The sequence below is a fragment of the Gossypium hirsutum genome, chromosome A11 (genome assembly GCF_007990345.1).
Source record: "Gossypium hirsutum isolate 1008001.06 chromosome A11, Gossypium_hirsutum_v2.1, whole genome shotgun sequence".
NCBI lineage: Eukaryota > Viridiplantae > Streptophyta > Magnoliopsida > Malvales > Malvaceae > Gossypium > Gossypium hirsutum.
This window is the reverse complement of record NC_053434.1, coordinates 4,956,443-4,976,740: the sequence shown is the minus strand read 5'-3', so window position 1 is coordinate 4,976,740 and position 20,298 is coordinate 4,956,443. Positions and strand designations below refer to the sequence as shown.

At 29.8% G+C, this 20,298-nt stretch overlaps 1 protein-coding gene across 1 annotated transcript; it reads right to left on the bottom strand.

Annotated features, from left to right (window-relative positions):
* Nucleotides 1–13,497: 13,497 nt before the first annotated feature.
* LOC107897109 (1-aminocyclopropane-1-carboxylate synthase 3) lies at nucleotides 13,498–15,663 on the bottom strand. Its single transcript, XM_041080709.1, has 4 exons — nucleotides 15,328–15,663; nucleotides 15,085–15,216; nucleotides 14,816–14,976; nucleotides 13,498–14,733 (listed from the first exon to the last, which is right to left on the bottom strand). The coding sequence occupies exons 1-4, from the start codon at nucleotides 15,472–15,474 to the stop codon at nucleotides 13,764–13,766; spliced, it is 1,410 nt and encodes a 469-aa protein (XP_040936643.1). The 5' UTR covers nucleotides 15,475–15,663; the 3' UTR covers nucleotides 13,498–13,763.
* Nucleotides 15,664–20,298: the final 4,635 nt, after the last annotated feature.

Genomic DNA, 20,298 nt, shown 5'->3' with positions numbered 1-20,298 from the left:
TGTCGAGTGGTGGAGTAATTGAGTGGATAGGTGGAATCGCTATGATTATCATTTATTAATAAAATAAATTAATATAGGGCCTGAAATTTAATCAATTTTGGTCATTATTAGTGTATAAATTGATTAAAAATTTATTATTTTTTATAAATATAAAAATCTAAACTCTTTTTAAAGTAATCTTATTTAAAACTAATTAAATTAATAATTTTAATGTGAAATTTTGGAAAATTATGAAAGTTATATATATATAATAATATAAGTTGACTATTTGAACCTACCAGAGACCAGAATTATCCCCATTATATTAGTAACCAAAAAACAAGGCAATTTCCTCTCTCTCTTTTAAAGCTATAGAAAAATAAAATCCCACAATTCACGTGGCAATACGAAACACATCAAGAGAATGATTCGTCACCACTTAACGTACCAATTTTTTAATTATTATTACTGCCACTTTTCCTTTTTCTTTTTCCTTTTTAATTAATTAATTACTTTTTTTTACATTGTTTTATTTACTTTGTATGTTTCATAATTATTACTAAATCCCATATGTATTTGTTTAACTAATTAATTTTGTTGATGCTTGGGATCAATAAGAAGGATACAAAAAAATGGTGGAGTTGATGAAGATCGATTTACTTTGTTTGGACAGAGAGCTGGAGATTATACAGAGTGGAGCTGATGGTGATAGAGATAGGTTGAGAACAAAGTGGTAGTATATATGTAGGCTAGAACGTTTGAGAGTTGATCCCCTTCATCGTCTTGAGAGTTATTTATAGGTGAAGTCTTATGCAGATTAATGTGACGGATCCATTATCAAGCCATCATTGTGGAATGCATGGGGAGGATGTTTATAATGAGACGCACTGTTATTCCCTTTGAATCGTGGTATCATTCTATGTGGGGAGTAGTTAAGTTGACATAGGATTCGATGGTCTAAAAAATCACATTCTTAACAAGAGATCGAATACCTGGGATAGCAAAAGATGTTACCCTTCCAGTAAACAGGCGACTAGCTTCTTTGAGCAACTACATCCTATCTCGCTAGATAATCAAATCTTCCAGGAAGCAAGCGACTAGCTTCTTTGGCCACCCAATCTACAGTAGCTGAAGTGCACTTCTCAAATGGCCGCTGCCACGTGTCTTAAGTTGGTAGAGATATAATAAACATCAGACTAACTTTCATTCTGCTAACAAAAAAAAATCATATACATATATAATTATTCCCTTGATCATTTTTATTTAAAATTCAATTACAAAATGTATAATTATTAAGATAAATTTAATTAGAAAATTTCAGAAGTACTCCATGTCTAACCTTTAAGGTTTAAAGATCTGTTTTTTTTTCTAAATATATCTTCATTATTTCTTTTTGTTTTCAATCTTTCCTAAACAATATTAATTACTACTAATTTATATAAAATAAACATGGCCAAAATTTTTGCACCCATTCAAAGATTGCTTATGCTATAAAATTTTCTTTTCAAAGAAGAAAAATTGATGATATGATTTATAATAATAGTAGTATTATTTGGTAATTATTAAAGCCTGCCTTAATTTGAAATTATGATATCAAACGGGGGACATCATTGGATATTAACAAGTTCCCTTTATTACATACCACATGAACTGTCTCCCCCTCCATTCCTTGTTTAACTGTATAGACATGGGTATCATGTCAACATGCTTTACCAACTATTTTCCCTTGATCCATTCTTTATTTATTTATTTATTTATATATAAAGAGGCTAGTGGGTTAATATTCTTTCCCTTGCTCATTATGATTGTGGAGATTAGAAAAGGATTGCCCACTATCTCTTATAATTTCAAATGATAATATTACTTTTCAACCTTTAGCTTCAATCATCATGTGATTGTGGTAGCTAGTTTCTTTGTTTTCTTGTTTGTTTGCTAGGAAAATTAAAAAAAAGGGGGGGGGGGAGGAAGTAGGTAGAAAATTAACACCATGGGAGAGTTTCAAAGAGTTATAATTCATCATCAAGAATCCGGAACTTAGCTTAACTTGAAAGTTGATGTGGAGAGGTTTGGGGCCTACTGGTATAATCTGCCCATTCCCCTGCCCCCTAGATATATATGTTGTGTATATATGCACTTCCCAATAATGCTTTTGTCGGCTATATATACTGATTAACAAGTTTGGTTAACTCATTAAAACATTATTAAAACCCTAAATAATACTGACAAAAAACTTGCATATTGCATGAGATCATGCTTTTGTTTTAGGTTTGTTGATCCCACAATGATTCCTCGTTGATTAGTCTTTGATTAGTTTTCTGGTTTTCTTAAGTTAGAAATACTCTTTTAGGTGTTTTTACATTAAAATTAATAAATAATGTATGGTGATTTTTTTTCATCATCCATTTTGAATTTGCATCAACATCGAGGAAATTTACAATCTAGTGAGGAACCCAAAAATAGTAGATTTATTAATTAATTCTTTATTCTTTTATGAAATTACTTGTTAGTATAATAATAAATATGTATTTTAGCCATTAATTATTTATAATTCATCTTTAATTTTTTAAAAATAATTTTTTGACTTCATCCACATCATATAAACTAAACCCCAAAAATTACTGGAAAAAAACAATAATTAAAGACATAAAAATGATGGGGAATGTAAGTTTCATTCAGGGACTCTTTGGTCCCTAGAACAGTTATTTATCAGAGAAAAGTGAGGTGCACTCTTGTTCAGGAAACATAATGACTTCTTTTTCTCTATAGTTTAGTATTTCTTTTTATTTTCTTATAACTTAATTATCATTGGATCAAATTTGAAAATTTGTATAAAAATTGTATTATTATTGCAAATCAATTGAAATTTGGAAAGGATATTCAGTTTGATTAAGCTTTTCTGTTTGCTGATCTTCAAATTTGGCTGAATTTGGTGGGTTTACGGGGATAGGACATATTTTTAGAGGAGAGTTAGCCAACGCCGTTGAATGACAATAACAAATGCCAAACTTAAATGCGGCATCTTTCTTTTCCAATGAAAATAAAATTAAGGGTAAACTTCACTCAATTATTGGGTAAATTTTCTTTTTAGCCAATTAACTACGAAAAGTTACAAAATAATCATTTAATTATTCAAATTTTTTTGTCACCCGTCGTTAAATGGTAAAGAAAAGATGATGTGATGACAACTTTTAAAATTGAAATAATAGCAACTTTAATCCTCAACTTTTGAACATTATGCTAACCTAATCTTGATTCTAAAAAAATTAACTCTCAGTATTTACATATTATTCAATTTGATTATTTTTCAATTTTGCTTCTTTTTTTTTGTGACACTTTCACCTAAAAAGCTTAAAAAAACAAATCTATCAACTAATTTGATCATAAATGTACCAAAAATAGAAACATCTGAAAATCCAATATAATATTTTTTATCTTTTCTCATTTTGTTAAAGTTAACGCTCAATGTCACAAATAGAAGTAAAAACTAAAAAAAAAAAACTAAATTACACAATGTATAAATATTGAGAGTTAAAGTTGTTATTATGTCAATTTTAAAAGTTGCATTGTTAGTAGTTTAACGACTAATGACAAAAAAATTAAGTTCATCCTAAAAGTAATTAATAAACTAATATCATAATAATGAAGATTTATTTGTCTTTAAATCCAAAAATTAAACATTGCCTTTAGTCAACAACCACTTATAAACATGATAATTTAAATTTAATCCTAAGCAACACTATTCTCCTTCCATTTATAAAAAAATAAAAAATCACCTTTTATAAGACATAAATATGTTTGTTGGCAAGGTTAGGAAAAAGAATTTTCTCGAAGAAGAAAAAGGGATAAAATTTACCAAAGGGCAATTAATGTTGTTGTCAAATCTAACCAAATTGAATTTAAGTTATTTATTGTAGCAAAATAAATATTAATGGGGTTTGCAACAGAGAATGATAGTGGCCGAAATTATTGTTTTATGCAATAATTTTAATATCATATAAATGTGTATTTTGCATCATAGCAAATAATGGGAATATAGAGTGAGTTCAATCTTGAGCCAAAAATGTCATTGTCTTCCGCATAAAGATGAACCATTGTGATTGCAAACGGTTTAAACTCTCCATTCCTTGAAAATACAACCGAGGCAAATGACCATTCCTAATTAAGATGTGTGAAGCTTCCTTCATGTACCATAAGATCCCCCATAGGGTTAAATACGTATTTGATTCGTGATTCACAATTCTTGTATTACTATTCTAGTTGGTACGTAATGAATAATTAATTATCTTACCTAAATTTTCATTTCATCAAAGCTTTGTTTTCTTTCTTAATTTTTTGACCTTACACGGATTAGCTACAATGATGATGTGCCGTCATTTTTTTTTAATTGATTTTATCCAAGTTAAAACAACAAGATCAAATCATGACATGACATGATTTTTTCTTTTGCATGTGTCATGATTACATAATATTTTGGTCAACTAATAATGTAAATGATAAAGAAAACAGTTCTTAATAAACATAACTTTTGTAATTATGAAGTTTTAATGCGAGGAAATTATAAAAATTAATAGATGAAATGTGCATTTAATCCTTTCCGAAAATTGGTTGGTTAATTGGATTTTACCTAAACTTGGTAAAGAAATAAAGAGATAGATCCAAGAAAAAATAATAATGTCAATTACATTAAAATTTAAGATTTGTCCAAGTACATTAATTAAGCACCAATTCCACTATTCTTATTCACACGATAATAATTCTACTTTAAATTCCAAATCCTGACAAAGTAATTATCATTTCAAATTTCTTTTACGGATGATTATGTAATAAGTAATGTTGTAAATGCTTAACATGTGTTGATTAATTCTACAATCAATACTTTAACCATACCTAATTAATCGAGTTATAAGAAGTTTGATTTGAATTTGATAAAGTTTCAGGTTTGAGTTACGTGTTCATACTGATTGAATTAAACTTGATTAAGTTTGTTTATAGAGTAAAATATGAGTTTAATTTTTATATTAGATTCTACATTTTCTGATGAAGTTTGAATTGAATTGTCTAGAGTTAACATAATTGCGAGCACATAAACATCTTATTTACACAAATCATAATCCATTTAATCTATCACCGCCATAAGAATGTCACATCAAGAGCTAATTACGAATTGAGTCTTAACTTGATCGGTATGGGCATTGTTGTCAATGTAGGAATACGTGAGTTTGAGTGCGCTGAAATAATTCTTCTATTTATGAATTAAGGAAGGGTTATGATAGTTCTAGGCATTGTGTTAAAAAAAGCATATATACTTAGAACTTATAATGAGATTATTAAAAAAAATTATCAAGAATTAATTTCTTAGTGCATTTGTAATAGGAATAATATTTTAATATGTTGAAAATAAAATTTTTTAACTTGATAAGTGATGTTAAAATGTCATCACATATTATTAATTAATATTTAAAAGGATTAAAAAATAAATCATTTTAACCCACTTGTGAAGTAGGGAACGTTCATATTACTCCAATAAAACCAAAGTACAGCACTTAGAACTAACCAAGCAAGTTAAGTACAGTTTGGGGAAAGATAAACAAATCTATGTGTACCTAACATGACAAAGAAAACAAATCAACAATGTGGAGCTGGCAGTCCATCCGAATGTGTACTAAAGGAGAAGGTGGCTTCCTATTACAGCCAAATAGACACATCTTTTGGGTGGGCAGACGAGCAAGCCAGTAAATAGCCATATAGCTTCTCTTGGAATCAAATTCAGTTCAACTTTTAGAATTCTAAAAAGCAGAGCATCATTCAACTCTCCAAAGTTTTCTATCATGTACCTTTTTGAACTCATTTGTGAGCCTAATAATTGGTGGTGGGCTGTGGGCTTCATAGGGAATTAGGTATAAGAGGCCATAAACTACTTAAGCCGGGCCTCAATGGGCAGATTCCCCTATTCGCAAAACTACCATGAGATGGGAGTAACGAAATTCAGCATGCTGGGGAAAGAAAAAACAAACTGTAATCACTAGTTTTTGTTTATAGTGGTTGCCATAGGTGGGGTGGGGCAAACTGCAACCATGTGAAACATGACTCAATTCCATGAATGCCTTAAATTAACTAAAACATCTGCTTTTTCCCCTTATAAATTAGTTTAATTGATTGTGGGGGCAAGGAGTAAGGACAAATCCTTTGATTTGCTTGTTAAGCAAAGCAACAGCAAAAGTTTAGGCCAAAAACCACAAGGATTCAGAGGCATATCTCCACTTTCTAGCTGCAAAAAAGGAAAGCTAAATGTTTGCAGAAAGGAATGCAAGTTTCCACTTTTCAAAACCTACCAGCAAATCCCTCGAAATAGGAATTATGTTACTTGTATATATAAAGTCATAATCTTTCAAATATACTCTTCCCTTAGAACACGCATGTTTTCTTTTCCGTTGTTTTTGAAATCAGAACACAGTGAGGAAGAGGAATATACATATAGTAAGATATTCATGTTTAGAAATGGTGATGTTGGTTGAAATCAAGGCAAGATGTTGAGCCAACTTTTGAAAAATGGATATTGCCTATTGGACAACCAAACATCAAAACATACTTTTTCCTGACATTATGTATATAATTAATTACACATCCTCTCTGTTTCTCCATATGCAAACGCATGGGCTGAACTAAATTGTTGATTTCAAATCAAATTTGTTTAATCTTTAGCCTTTTCGCAAAACCTATATATCAATGTAAACACAAGGTTTTTTTGTTATTATTCAACGCAAATTAAACTTGGATTATAATAATCAAATTTAGAATTGAGCTTAACAGCATTCTTTCTTTTTCTTTTTTTTTTTTTACTTTAATTCAAAATTAGCAATTCAAACTCAAGTTTGAAATCAGATATAAATAACCAGTTCGGAAATGAGTATAGGAAATCGAACTTAATTGAGCCTACTTCTTAATTATTTAATCAAATAAACATTCAATCCTTTTTTTTTTGTTGCTAAGTTTTAATTTGTAGTATTTTTATTTTTATTATTAAAATATATAATATATGTAATAAGCTCTTCGGAACATTAAAAAATAGTCGAATAGGGAAATTCAATAAAAAAAATGAAATTTTAGTGTAATACTCAATGAATCAAGGCAAAGAGAATAATAAATTACTAGAAATTCTATCACATGCGTATCATGTGAAACTATGAAATTAGAACATAGTTTAAAAATAATATATAATAAATAATGAAACATATAATTTGAGACGAATTAATTATAATAACAAATGAAGTATGTACGATATTTAAATTAAAAAAATAAATTAAATTGTGAGTAAAACAAAATTTTAATAAATATAAATACATCATATTAACATTAAATGCATATAATAGATATATTTATTAAAGTTTCATAAATAAAGAAAAAAAATATTTTAGTTCAAATGATAAATGAAAAAGTTATATAAATATAATATCCTTGGTTCAAATTTCATTACGAATAATTTTTTAGTGATTTATAAAAATATAAAAAGACAAAAACACACGTAATCATATAACTTATCTTGCAACTGAAATGATTTTTTGACAATTCCCTAATTGAATTGAATTGGGACCCGGTTAATGGGTAACACCAACTCAATAAAAAGGATTCCTTAATTGAGTTAGGAATTTGGTTGACAGGGGACACCAACTCAATAAAAGGCTTAATAAATAAATTTAGGTACAGATAAGTTTACCAAACTATAATGATAAACTTACTATTTTAACCTTAAAATAATTGAAAAATAGATTAAGTTCAAATAAAATTTAAAATGCATTATCTATACTATTAATAAATCCCCTAACTGAGTTGGTGTAACGAGTTAACTGAGCACCAAATCAGTTAGGAAAATTACGAAAATGTCTTTCTATAATCAAAATAAGTTACATTATTTGAGGGTATTTTAGTCTTTTTACTTCAAAAAACTAAAAATATGCATATTGTAAGATTTGAACCCACACCAATTATTGGATTGATAAAATCTTAAATTTACCACTCAACCAAAGCTTCATTTTGATATATCATATACATTCTTATTTTAACGTATAAAATCTATTATCTCAATCAGTTATATATATTAATAATGTTGCTAACTGATTTAGTGTCACAAGTCAGCTCGACACTAACTCTTGATTGATGTCAACACCATGATAAAAATAGTAGTGCATTTAGTAATGTCAATACCATGTATTTATGTGTTTGATTTTTGTTTCACTTATAGCTTAATCTATATTTTCTTATTTTAACCTCATATATATTTCATGTATTATTATGATTAATTAGTTTCAAACCCGTTTCATTGTTTATTATTGTATGTTATTTTTAAACATATATTTATATTCTAAATTTGTGATTTCTATAAGTATATGTGTAGGATAGGATTTCTAGTGATTTATATAAAAGCTAAACTATTATATGGTTTTTAAACTAGTTTATTTTTGTTTAATAAGTCCTTTATGCTTATTTTACCTAAGTAAGCCGCTATCTTTTGATATATATACTTAAATTAGCCCTTCTTTTAAAAGAAATGTTAATGTATCTTAAGAGTTTATTTAGGTGTAAATTAAATGTTAGGAGCTTATTTGGATACAAGGTAAAGGTTAAGGGCTTTTTTGGTTACAAAATAGTGTTTTGAGTGTATAAAAATTTAGGGGTTTGTCTAAATAAAATTACAAAATTCAAGGACTTATTTAGTATTTTATCTTTGGAAAAGACTAAAATCAATTAATAGAGATTTACAATTTCACCATTATAATAGTCTTTAATTGAATATGATGTTTAATAGTCAAGTAGTCAAAGAATTTAAATAAAAGTCAAACCCATTTATAATAATGAAAATAGATAATGGGCATTTAGGTCTTTCTAATCTTAAAAACGAATATCTCATTTAAAATCTTTTGTTTTAATTTATTTTCTTATAAAATATATATTTTTTGAACAATCTCATAGGTTTTAAACCTCATCCCTCTCTTTCTTTTTTATGCCCCCATGTCGCCACATGGGAGGGACTTGGGGGCGTAAAAGGGGATCCTATCAACTTGTTCCAACCTAGGATAATAAGCTCATGGGCTTGGTCTTACTTCACCGTCGAGAAATGAAAGAAGGCTTCCATTTCTAAGTTTAATTCAAATGTAGCTCGCTTCTTTTTGTGTGTGAAGCAGTGTCAAACCAAAATATCCAACAAGCATTAGCTCTCCCCAAAAAGGAGGGTGATCCAACCGCACCTTCCAATACGGCTATCTTGTTACGACTTTACTCCAGTCACTAGCCCTCCCTTCGGCATCCTCCTCCTTGCGGTTAAGGTAACAACTTCGGGCATGGCTAGCTCTTCCATAGTGTGACGGGCGATGTGTACAAGGCCCGGGAACTAATTCACCGCTGTATGGTTGACCGTTTATATTTGTTCTTTTCGACACAATGCTAAAAACTATACATAGCCCCTCCTAATCCATAAATAGGAGGATAATATGTTTCAGTGCGCTTGAACTGATATCCTCTTATATTAATAATAATACCCATGTCAATCGAGTTAAGACTCAATCGGCCATTAATTTTTTTTAAATAAATACATTTCGTTTTTTAATACAATTCTTAAAACTACTTATAATTCTTTACCAACTTTTAAATAGAAAGATAAATATGTTTTAACTCATTCAAACTCATGTTTTCTTATGTTAAGTATACTACCAAAAATAATTGAAGTATGTTTTTTTTTCAGTATTTGTGTTGGTGACGCGTTTTCATGAACAAAAGTTTTCCTATAGCAATTTCAAATAAGGACAAATACAATACGAAGAAAGATCTGTAATTGCCCAATGATTCAAAAAAAAATGTAAATTTAAATTCCAAAATCATTAATACCAGTCTACATCTGGAGCTCCCATGGATGGGACCCAAATTCAAGATTCCATTTTTTGTTTTAAGAAAAAGAAAACAAAACTTATTTCAGGGTATGGGAAGTGGGATAGATTTGATGAGGCACGAAAGGGGATGGCAGTGAGCAGTCAGCCATGTTCAGCTGGGGCCTTCTTGTATTCATGAACCACAGCAGCACCCGAAGGGGTGCATACCAGGTTGCTTCCTCTCTTCACTCTGCCTTCTTCTAAGATTTGAGGTTTAATTAATCATTCCTATATATATTTCTCCTATCATAATAATATTTGAAGTGTTTAAAATTATACAATTCATATAATTTTTTTTGTTGAAATATATCATATATGATATTGCCAGACTTGATTTTTCTCATAATTTGGCATATTTATCTTTCATTAATTATATGTATTATATTGTGGGATTGTGCAGTGCAGGTGGTTTCTATGTTCCCTTTGGGAATTTGCATGTGCTGGTTTGTCTTTGATCATGTGAAACCCACATGATTCCCATACCCGGTACGTAATCAAATTTGGTCACGTCAACATATTGTGCAAAATAAATTGGAAACTTGAATCATGCTCGTGTTAAATTTTTTACAATATGTTACAATCTTATTTCAAGTGTTCTATTTATATAAATTATTTTTAACACGTTAAGAATTTTATGTCAGTTAAGATTTTGATATATTTATATCTTCTTATGATATTATGTTGTATTAAATTGTATCATGAAATTACTTGTATTAACAAAATCTTTCGGCTCTTTTTTTTTTCTTTTCCTAGTTATTGTTACCTGCTGACTTAATTAATTAACATCTTTGGTTAAAATCACATTGTTTTTTTTATTGAAGATATATATATCACATCATTTTTCTTCCATTAATTATTTCATGTCAATGTCTCTATAATCTTTGTTATGTATTAGTGTATAGGGGGCAGGAAATTAGGGCCTAATTTTTATGTTGGTGTTTAGAAATTGTCGAGACAAACCTTTTTCTTAATCAATGGTTTTCATGTCTATTTTTTCCATTCTTTATTTTATTTTTTTTAATTTCGGCATCAGATAGTCATATTATAAGACTTTGAGATTATCTTAAAGTCAAGTGGGGACAAACCCAAATTAGTTCTAAGTTAACCTAATACTTAGAACTAACAATAACCCATCTTTATTCTTAAATAGGAGAATAAACATGCTTCAGCACGCTTAAACCCACGTCCTTTTGCATTGACAACAATAACGAAGCTAACCAAACTAAAACTCAACCGGCTTTCATTCATAATATTTAAAACCAAAATTTTATTTAAAGAATATTGAAATTCTTACTATTTAATGCAATTCACGTAAATGATTATTTAGTTAAGTTACTAACTGTTCACTTTACTCTAGCTGCAAAATTGTTAACTCAATGCATGGTAAAGAACTCATTTTATTGTGAATTAGAATTTAATGGCTTTAATTATTTAAAAAAAAACTAAATACATCAGCGGAGATGATTTTATCAATTGCAAATGCATTCAATATTAAACAACAACATGATTTAATTGGCATAAGCGTTATTGTTAATGTAAGAAGTCGTGAATTCAAGTATATTGATATACATTATTTTTTTATTTATAAGTATAACGAGATTATTAAAATATATATATATTAAACAAGAACATAAGGTATTATATTATTTATAAAAAAAGAATAAAGAAAAAAATTAAAAGCAAATCTTAGAGACCATATTATTCATCACAGTAAAGGATGTAGACAGTTGCGACCGGTATTGCAGCTATAACGGACAAGCAACCATGCATTTTTTTAAATAAAAAAGACTATGAATAAATTTATTGGTTTTTTTGCTCAAAAAAAAGAAAAAGAAAAAGAAAGAGTAAATATAACGGAAAAGATTTGCATAATGCAAATAATTATTTTGGTTTAGTTTTGAGTTTAGGTTCTAGAGATTTAAGCTCCCACATGTCACGTGCTAAACATTTGTTAATTTGATTTTTTTCCACTTCATCATCTCATTTTTATCATTGTTATTATGATGATGCATTATTAATTGCCTGTAAGAAAACTGCAATTTTTATTTATTTATTTTAAGTTCATAGGGAGGAGGCAGCCAAATTTTTAAATTCTATACTTGGAATTAGGATAAAAATATCATGAAAACTTGTAAATTCATCCCATAAAAATTGTTTTGTTTAAGATCGCATTGTCTGTTGATTTTGCAATATTTTAAAGAATTTTTTTTAAATAAATAGATAATTTTTTTAATAAAAAATACAATTTATTTTTTAATTTAATTTATCTAAAAATAAATCAAACATTCCAAATTATAAAACCTCGTTAATGATGTTGAAACAAAGGAAAAACACCTCCACTTATATAAAAAAGCGAACAATTAAATTAATAATATAAACAAGGATAAGCTAATCAATCATAGTGGGAAGCCATGACTAAACAAGCTTTTCTTAAAAATTAAACAAGCTAGATATCTAATAATCAAACCCTAACTAGTAGAAATAGCACCTAAATTAATAAATCATAAGCTTAACGCTCCCATATTCTTGAATTAATTTCCTATAATATGCAAAACAATAATTAGAGGACTTTTCTTTTCCATTTAGGGATATTGTACCACCTTATAAACATATTTATAAGTTTTAATAGTTAAATAATTAAATAAATTTTAGAGGGCCGTCATCTTTTCACCATATAATATCGCTTTAGAAATCTACATTCTAACGTTAACTCGATACAATTCTGGTTGTTGAAAACTAAGCCATATTTGAGTAATTATTTATTTTTATAATCAATCGTTTAGTTATATATTAATGAATAACTCATGTTATACATTTATATAATCGAATAAGAAACTACTACATCATTTGAAATGAAAGTTTAGATAATATGTCATCTTTTAAAATATTAACGTAAGCCTACTTTCTTCTTCTTCTTCTTCTTCTTTTTTTTTTCTTTTCCCTCAAGTCCTCGACAACATAATCTCCCAACTATTCATCGACATGCTTTTGTCTGCTTTGTTAAAATTCCTGATGACTAAAAAGCGTGAAAGCAGTCTTTAAGTTGACTGGAAAACCGTGTTTCATTCTCAAGCTTTTTAAGCACTAAAAAACCCTAGAAACTTTAAACCCTATTCCACCTTTTTAACATTTCTTGCAAGTAACTCTTCTTTCCATTTAGCTTGCGTAGTAGGTGAAGACTTTGAAACAAAACAAAAACTGTTACAAGCTTTATGTGTATATCTATACAATCTTTGTTTTAGTTGAAGAGAATAGAAAGTTTAGAGTAACTATACCTAGGAATATTCCACGGATAAATTTGTTTCAACCTCTCATATATATACACCAAAGAATGTATTTTGGGAAACCCCAATTCTCGTACATTTGCTAAGGTCGGTTGAGCCACAATGAATGGAGGAGTGGCAAGCACAAACGCAGCCGATGATCAATACAATCACCCTTGAAAGGGTATTTTTGCAGAATCCTTATAAGGTGATATGAGTTGATTAATACGATAACTTTTATAGTGTTATCGGGTAGGTTTGAAATACGGATTCTAGCATTTTTTGAAAAAGAATAAATACAAGTGATTAATAAATAAATTATACACGTGAAAGGTAATAAAATGATTGATGTAGACAACGGTTTATATTGTAAATTCAAGAAGATTTTCATGCCAAGTGCTAACTTAAATTTTACAAAGTAATGAAACTAAACACACTTCAAAACCACATACGGATTGAGTGCAGTTTCTTCTTTATCTACAATTAAAGAAATAATTACTTTGGACAAATTTATTCAAAGGAAGAAAAAAATCTCTGAAAAAGTTAAAAATATTTTTCAATATGAACAAATGTGTTCATACTGGTATAATTTTGGCCAGACTTATCGTTCATCTTGCTCCCGATCATGGAATGATTGAAACGATAGCCGGAAAACCCATTTCGTGCGGAACTTCTTCCTTGAGTTCTTCAACTCTTGGTGGCTTTGGTCGTTAATGGCGATGGAATCAACAAAGGATTTCAAGCGTTGCATGGCGAGTTTAAGTGTATCTTCGGAGATATTAGAGAAGCAAACTCGGAACCACCCTGGTTCACTGCAATGACATGAAGAACCAGGAGAAATATTCAGCTTAACATCGTAAACTATTCTCTTCCAAAGCTCCATTTCGGCTTCAAATGTGTTGGAGCTCAAAAGGTGTCTCATGTCGACCCAACAGAACAGCCCCGCATTGCTTTCTAAGCAACCGATGCCGGCTTTTTCTAGACCGGAAACTAGCTTGCTTTGTTGCTTTTGAAGCCGCTTGTGGTTTTTGGCCATGTATTCTTTCGTGAACTTCTTATCGGATAACATGGCAGACAGAAGGTACTGTGTTTGAGAAGAAACTAGGCCGAAGCTGGACATTTTTGTGGCGGCGGCCACAACAATGGGATCGTTGGAGTAAATTGCACCAACTCGAAAACCAGGGAGACCTAGATCCTTCGAAAGACTGTAAACGATATGAACTCTTTCCCAGACAGGAGTTTGTTCGAGGCTTCGATCTTTTAAAACCTCCATGATACTAACGAAGCCTGGGGAGCTAAAAACAGTTCCAGAGTAAATTTCATCGCTGATTAAATGAATTTCTTTGTCCGTGATGAAGTTAATGAGAAGATCCAATTCGTCTCTTCTCATGGTTGTGCCCAATGGATTCGAGGGGTTGGTGACTAACACCCCTTTCACCCTCAGGTTCTTTCTTTGAGCTTGTTGATAAGCTTCTTCAAGGGCAGGTGCAGTGATTTGGAAGCGATTAGAACTGGTACATTGGATGGGTACAATTTCAACCCCAGTTCGCCATTTCAGGTCTCTATCGAATCTGTAAGAGAAAAGATGAACAAATTAATTATGTTTTAACATTTAGAGCAATACGTACGAAAGATGAACAGTTTTGAGCATACCCTGGATAATACGGGGTCGGAAGGAGGAAAGCATCGCCTTGTTCAGCGAGACAAAACATGAGAGTTTCATTAGCGGAAGTTGCACCGGCGGTAAGAACAATGTGATTTGGGTCAAAAGTTACTTTGTTCCCTCTGATTTCAGCCATGAAATCAACCAATGCCTGTGGAATAAAGTTATGAAAAGATTTACTATAAGTTAAGACATTGCAGAGTGGACCCATCGAGACTTATCTTCAAGGTCATAAAATAACCAAGTTTTTTTAGCTTACTTTTTTGAATGCAGGGAGGCCATGATAATCTTGGAAAAGAGCAAGCTCTTTCAATATGGATTGCCCATCTCTCTTAAAACCAGCTGCATCTGCGTTCTTAGCCAACCATGACTCAGGCAGATCAAACGATAGCTGAAAAAAAAAAACACAAGTACATTTGAGACATTCCATTTCTACCATAGTACAAAAATCTTTAACTATAGAAAACAATGTATTTTTCTGGGTTTTTTTTTTTAAATTTACCTGATTCTCTGCAAGACCCATTTGAATAATTCCTTGAGGGTTGTTGACTTCATGGTATGGGTTTTTCTCGTATTCTTGCCATCCTAGGAAGTAAGAAGAATCTTGTCCATGAGAATTGCACGTGACTTTTCTCGACAACAGCCCCATAATCAATTTCCTTTTAAGCCTCTGATATAAGCTATGTGTACTTAGTAGCCTTTGCCTTAGGCCAAAAGTGTGAAAGCAATGCTTTGATCAAAACTAGCCAGGAAAAACAAAACAAAAAACTAAAATGATAGTTTGCTGTTTGTTTGAACAAGTGTTGGGAAACAGAAAACTTTGATTGTTGTTGGTAATGGCTATGTCTTTCGGAATTGAGAGATATATATAAGGCAGGGAAAATTTTGAAAAAATAAAATAAAATTATTAGCATAATACAGAACTTCAAACAATGTCTTTGACCATAGAGACATAGGGGTTTGATTTTTGAAAATTAAAAATTAAAAAAATTTATTAGCATGATAGACAACTTCAATCCAATGCCTTTGACCATGGAGACAAAGGGGTTTGAATTTAGGGTTGGTTTATATATCCTTTTTCATATATATATCATCTTTTTAATTAAGAGAGAAAATATTTTGTTTGGAAACAATTACCGTGTAGGAGACATATCCATCTTCTATACTCAAATTTTAGTAATCAACTGGGGTAACCATAGCATTCTATTTTTCATTTTTGTTCAAGATATTTTTCTTTTCATTTTTGGTTTATAATGTTATGTTTAATGAAAACAAAGCACAAATGGAGACCTAAAAGCCATACCGACAGCAAATCTACTTACAAAACAGCACCAGTGACCCACGAAGTCCATGCTGAGAGTGTGCAAATATGGTCCATATGTTCCCTTTCCTGACGTAACTCATCCAACCATTGTCGGCCACTCTCTCCTTTAACCCGTTTAAATTCCCATGTTTCTTTGTTTTCCCCTGATTCTACAAAAATCAAAGCAGAATCACCCCTTTTGAAGTTATATTCAAAACCCATAATAAGCATAGGATCTAATGAGACAAATTGAGAAAAAAAAATTAAGCATACATACATGCAAACATTTAGTGAATTTGTAATTGTCTAATAACTTCAAGTGAAAGAGATAATGTTGGACATTTCGATTGTTGACATAGAAATTACAAAGGAATTTGGGTTAAACTTGCATTATAAATAAGTGCACGACTGTGATTAGATAAATAGTAAAAAGAAAGAGAAAGAAGATGATGTGATGGTGATGGTGAAATGAAAGAAAGAGTACACGACGTGTCTGTCCAATTACTAAAAACCTTTGATGCTGCTGGGTAATAAAGCAAACAAAATAAACTGGGGATGAGTGGGCAGTTGAAAGGCTCGAGATAGATAAATATTAACCCAAGCAATTATTACTTCACCAATGTTTAACTAATAGTTTCCGTTCCGCCCTTTGTTTCAGTAGCTACCTGATTTCTTTGTAAATGTTTTTGTTTGTCATGATATCACATGGGGAAGGTGACCCCCCAAACAAAGCTGGTAATAACCTTTAATTTGAAGCCATTAAAAATGTATTTGTTTAATTCTTTTTTTTTTAATTTGGGACAAAATGGGTTTGGTGAAAAGAATTAACTGGTAAGAATTTAGGTAGGTGAGATGGGTTGTCGTGATGTGGCGCTCCGCTCGCAGGTTTTAAACTTTCGTTTCGGTCATCATCCAACTGTTCTCAACTTTATAAAATTCTAATTTAAACATTAAACTTTATATTCATTTTTGATCACATGGTGGTAAATTGATAAGTAAAAATAATGATATAATATTTTTTTAACTGGTATAATAATACATTTAGTTATTAATACTTATATGTTCAAATAAAAATAATGATATGATATTTTCCTAATTGGTATAATAATATATTTTTCTATCAATTTGCTTCTTGAGAATTGCACTATACGGGAATTTTAGTTTCTATGTCATTTAAATTTCTACTTTTTCTTGTATTTAATGGTTACCCAATCTAATCTATAGCTCAAAGATAGGTTGTTTGTTATTGGAAAAAACTAGAAAAAAAATAGAATTTTTAGTTTTTAATTGATTTTATTTTATCTGTTAAATCATCTATAAAGAAAAATTGCAACTTTGATGTTAATTATTCTGGATTTTATTGAATTAATTAGTACCTACGGCTAGAATTTATGTTTCTTAAGCTTAGTTCTTTGGAATTGGATATTTAGTGGTGATCTGATTGTTTGATTTCTAAGTAATAATATATTTGTACGTGTTATTTATTACATGTGATATTTGCACAACTAAAGAAGGTTTTTTTTTTGGGGGGGGGCCGGGTTACAAATTTATAGATGTAGAATGCCTTTGCTTTAAAAGTTCAAAGCTTTGGTTAGGAAGTTGAAGAATCAAATTGATAGAACAAGTAAATGTAAATGGTTAAATTAATTGAATTATTTTGAATTAAGATCAAATTGATAGAATATGCAAGTATCAAGGATTGAATGTGTTATTATACCCGTTAAAAAAAGGTCATGTCATTATTTCTATTATCAATTTAACGACAGGTGACCAAAACAGAAACAAGTACAAAATTTACTTGAAAATTTTAATATGAAGTGACCAAAATAAAAATATGAACATAGTCAAGTAACTATTTTTTAGTCAAGTAACTATTTTTTTTTAAAATTAAATAACTTATATTTATATTTAATTTTTTATTTGTGTTTATAAAAATTATGTATTTATATTTTTTATTTTTATAGAGCGAAAAAGAAAAAGAGTGAGGGACAGCTCACAATCACGTAGTCTTTTGAGTTTATTGGAGAAGGTGGTTGGTTTACTTGAAGAAACAGCTTTGAACGTAAACTCTTGGACTAAAACGGGGGACCATTTCATTCCGCGTAAAGCCCTTCTCTCTCTTTTTTCCTTTTGAAAAAAAAATATATATATACACTTAATACAACATTAACCAAATAAGTGAAGTAAATAATATTATTTTATATTTATTATTTAAAACAATATCATTTGACTTATCAAACTCTATATGAATATTTATACATATTATTATAATATGTTATTAAAGTTTACATTAGATATGTCCATAAATTAAATTGGATCATAACTTAATTTTTAAAAAAATATTTATATCGGACTCAAGTTCAACCCAGAACACTTGAATAATTTATTTTACTTTTTTAAAACAATATATTTATATTAATATTTATATGTTTTATAATTAAATTTAAATAAAAAATTATTTAATTTAAATTTTGGACCAGGCACACCTCTACAAGGGTGAGCCTAATATCAAAAAGTGCTAAATGTTTTTTAAGGTAGACAAGTGAATCAAATTACATTGAGTTATGATATTGTGCACTCAAGCTCGATGAATATTCGTTTGCAATCAATCATTAGATGTAATCACGAATTGAATATTTCAATTCAATAATTAAATAAATTCTAAGTAATTAACAAGCTCACATGCAATGAGATTCAAATATGTGCATTCAAAATTTTAATTCCTTAATCTTATCAATATTGTCAAATAAGAGATTTAGAAGTAAATATATATAGATATATAAGTTACAATGAACGGATTCATGCATACATAAGATTATTATTTTAATAATATTTTTTTTTTTGAAAAATCCTAGTTAAACTAAGAAATCAAAAAGATGAAAAACTAATATAACTATTGACTTAACCTAATATTTCTTTTAAATACTGTTCAGACTTCAGACGCTCTATTTGGTCCTTTGAAAGGATCCCACGCATGGGTAGCAATGAATTTTCTTGCCCAGTAAACTGATATTTTAACTGTTTCCATTATTGCTCCATGATAAATCTTGAAAGATGAATAAGTTCTTATTCTTCCATACACGACACACTATCAAACCATAGAGGGTTGCCCAAGGAGCCCTAACCCTTGCCGAACGTCCATAATTTCGTAAATTCATTCCAACCCAGTCTAAGTTATTCTTTGAAAAGAATTGGGATTGCCAGCTTGTAAGTACCAAATTTAACCATACTTCTTTAGCTGTCGGGTAATTTCTGAGTTATTTTAATAATTTCTAATTTTAATTTTTCTTGGTAAAAACAAAATAAAAGTTGATATTATTAGAATAATGAAAACCGAGGAAAGGTGGGTTGGGCAATGAAATCACTTTATATCAACAGTACTCCATAGAGTGGACTTTGTACTCAAATGGAGGGACTGTTACTGTTGAAGTCGAAATCAGGGATCCGAAAGAAAGAAAAAAAAATGGTTTAATTAGATATGCGATAGGGGTTGAGCCATTAATGTCGTATGCGTATCCTAGTAAACTATTAAACTTTAATTAAATTCCCTTTCACTGCTAATTAAATGTGAAACGAAATGTCAAAATCTTAAGGAAAGTGACCAGTTATGGCACCAAAATTGACTAAAGGAATTGATAAAGACAAATAGTTGTTTTCAAAAGAATACGGCAGACGCAGTGCTAATTTCATAATTCCGATCCTGGTCCCGATGATTCAATGAAATTATGAGAATCGATTCTTTTTTTTTTTTTTGGGAAATATGGAAAAAAAACTGAATATAATAAGGTCCCTCGATCCTTCTTTGAGTGAAACAAATGGGACCTGCAGGAAATGGCTTAAGATTGATATGATTGATGGCCTTTCATAAGCATTTGGATTGAAGGATTATGCATGGCCATGGAACGACAAGCAAAGACATGATGAGAAATCCCAGAAATTATTAATGTAATGAAATTAATTATATATACATGTATTGTGGATTTATGTTTCTAAAAAATGGTGTTTGGAGGGTAAGAAAATTATTGGTTTGCTATTGATTAACCCGACCTTAGACATTTCGCTTCATCTTCTCATCTGTACCTTTGCTTAGCATTTCTTAGAATTCCTTTACTTTGATTTATGTTTGGATTTTCATGACTTGAAATGAGCGTTTGGGTTAGAATTATCTAA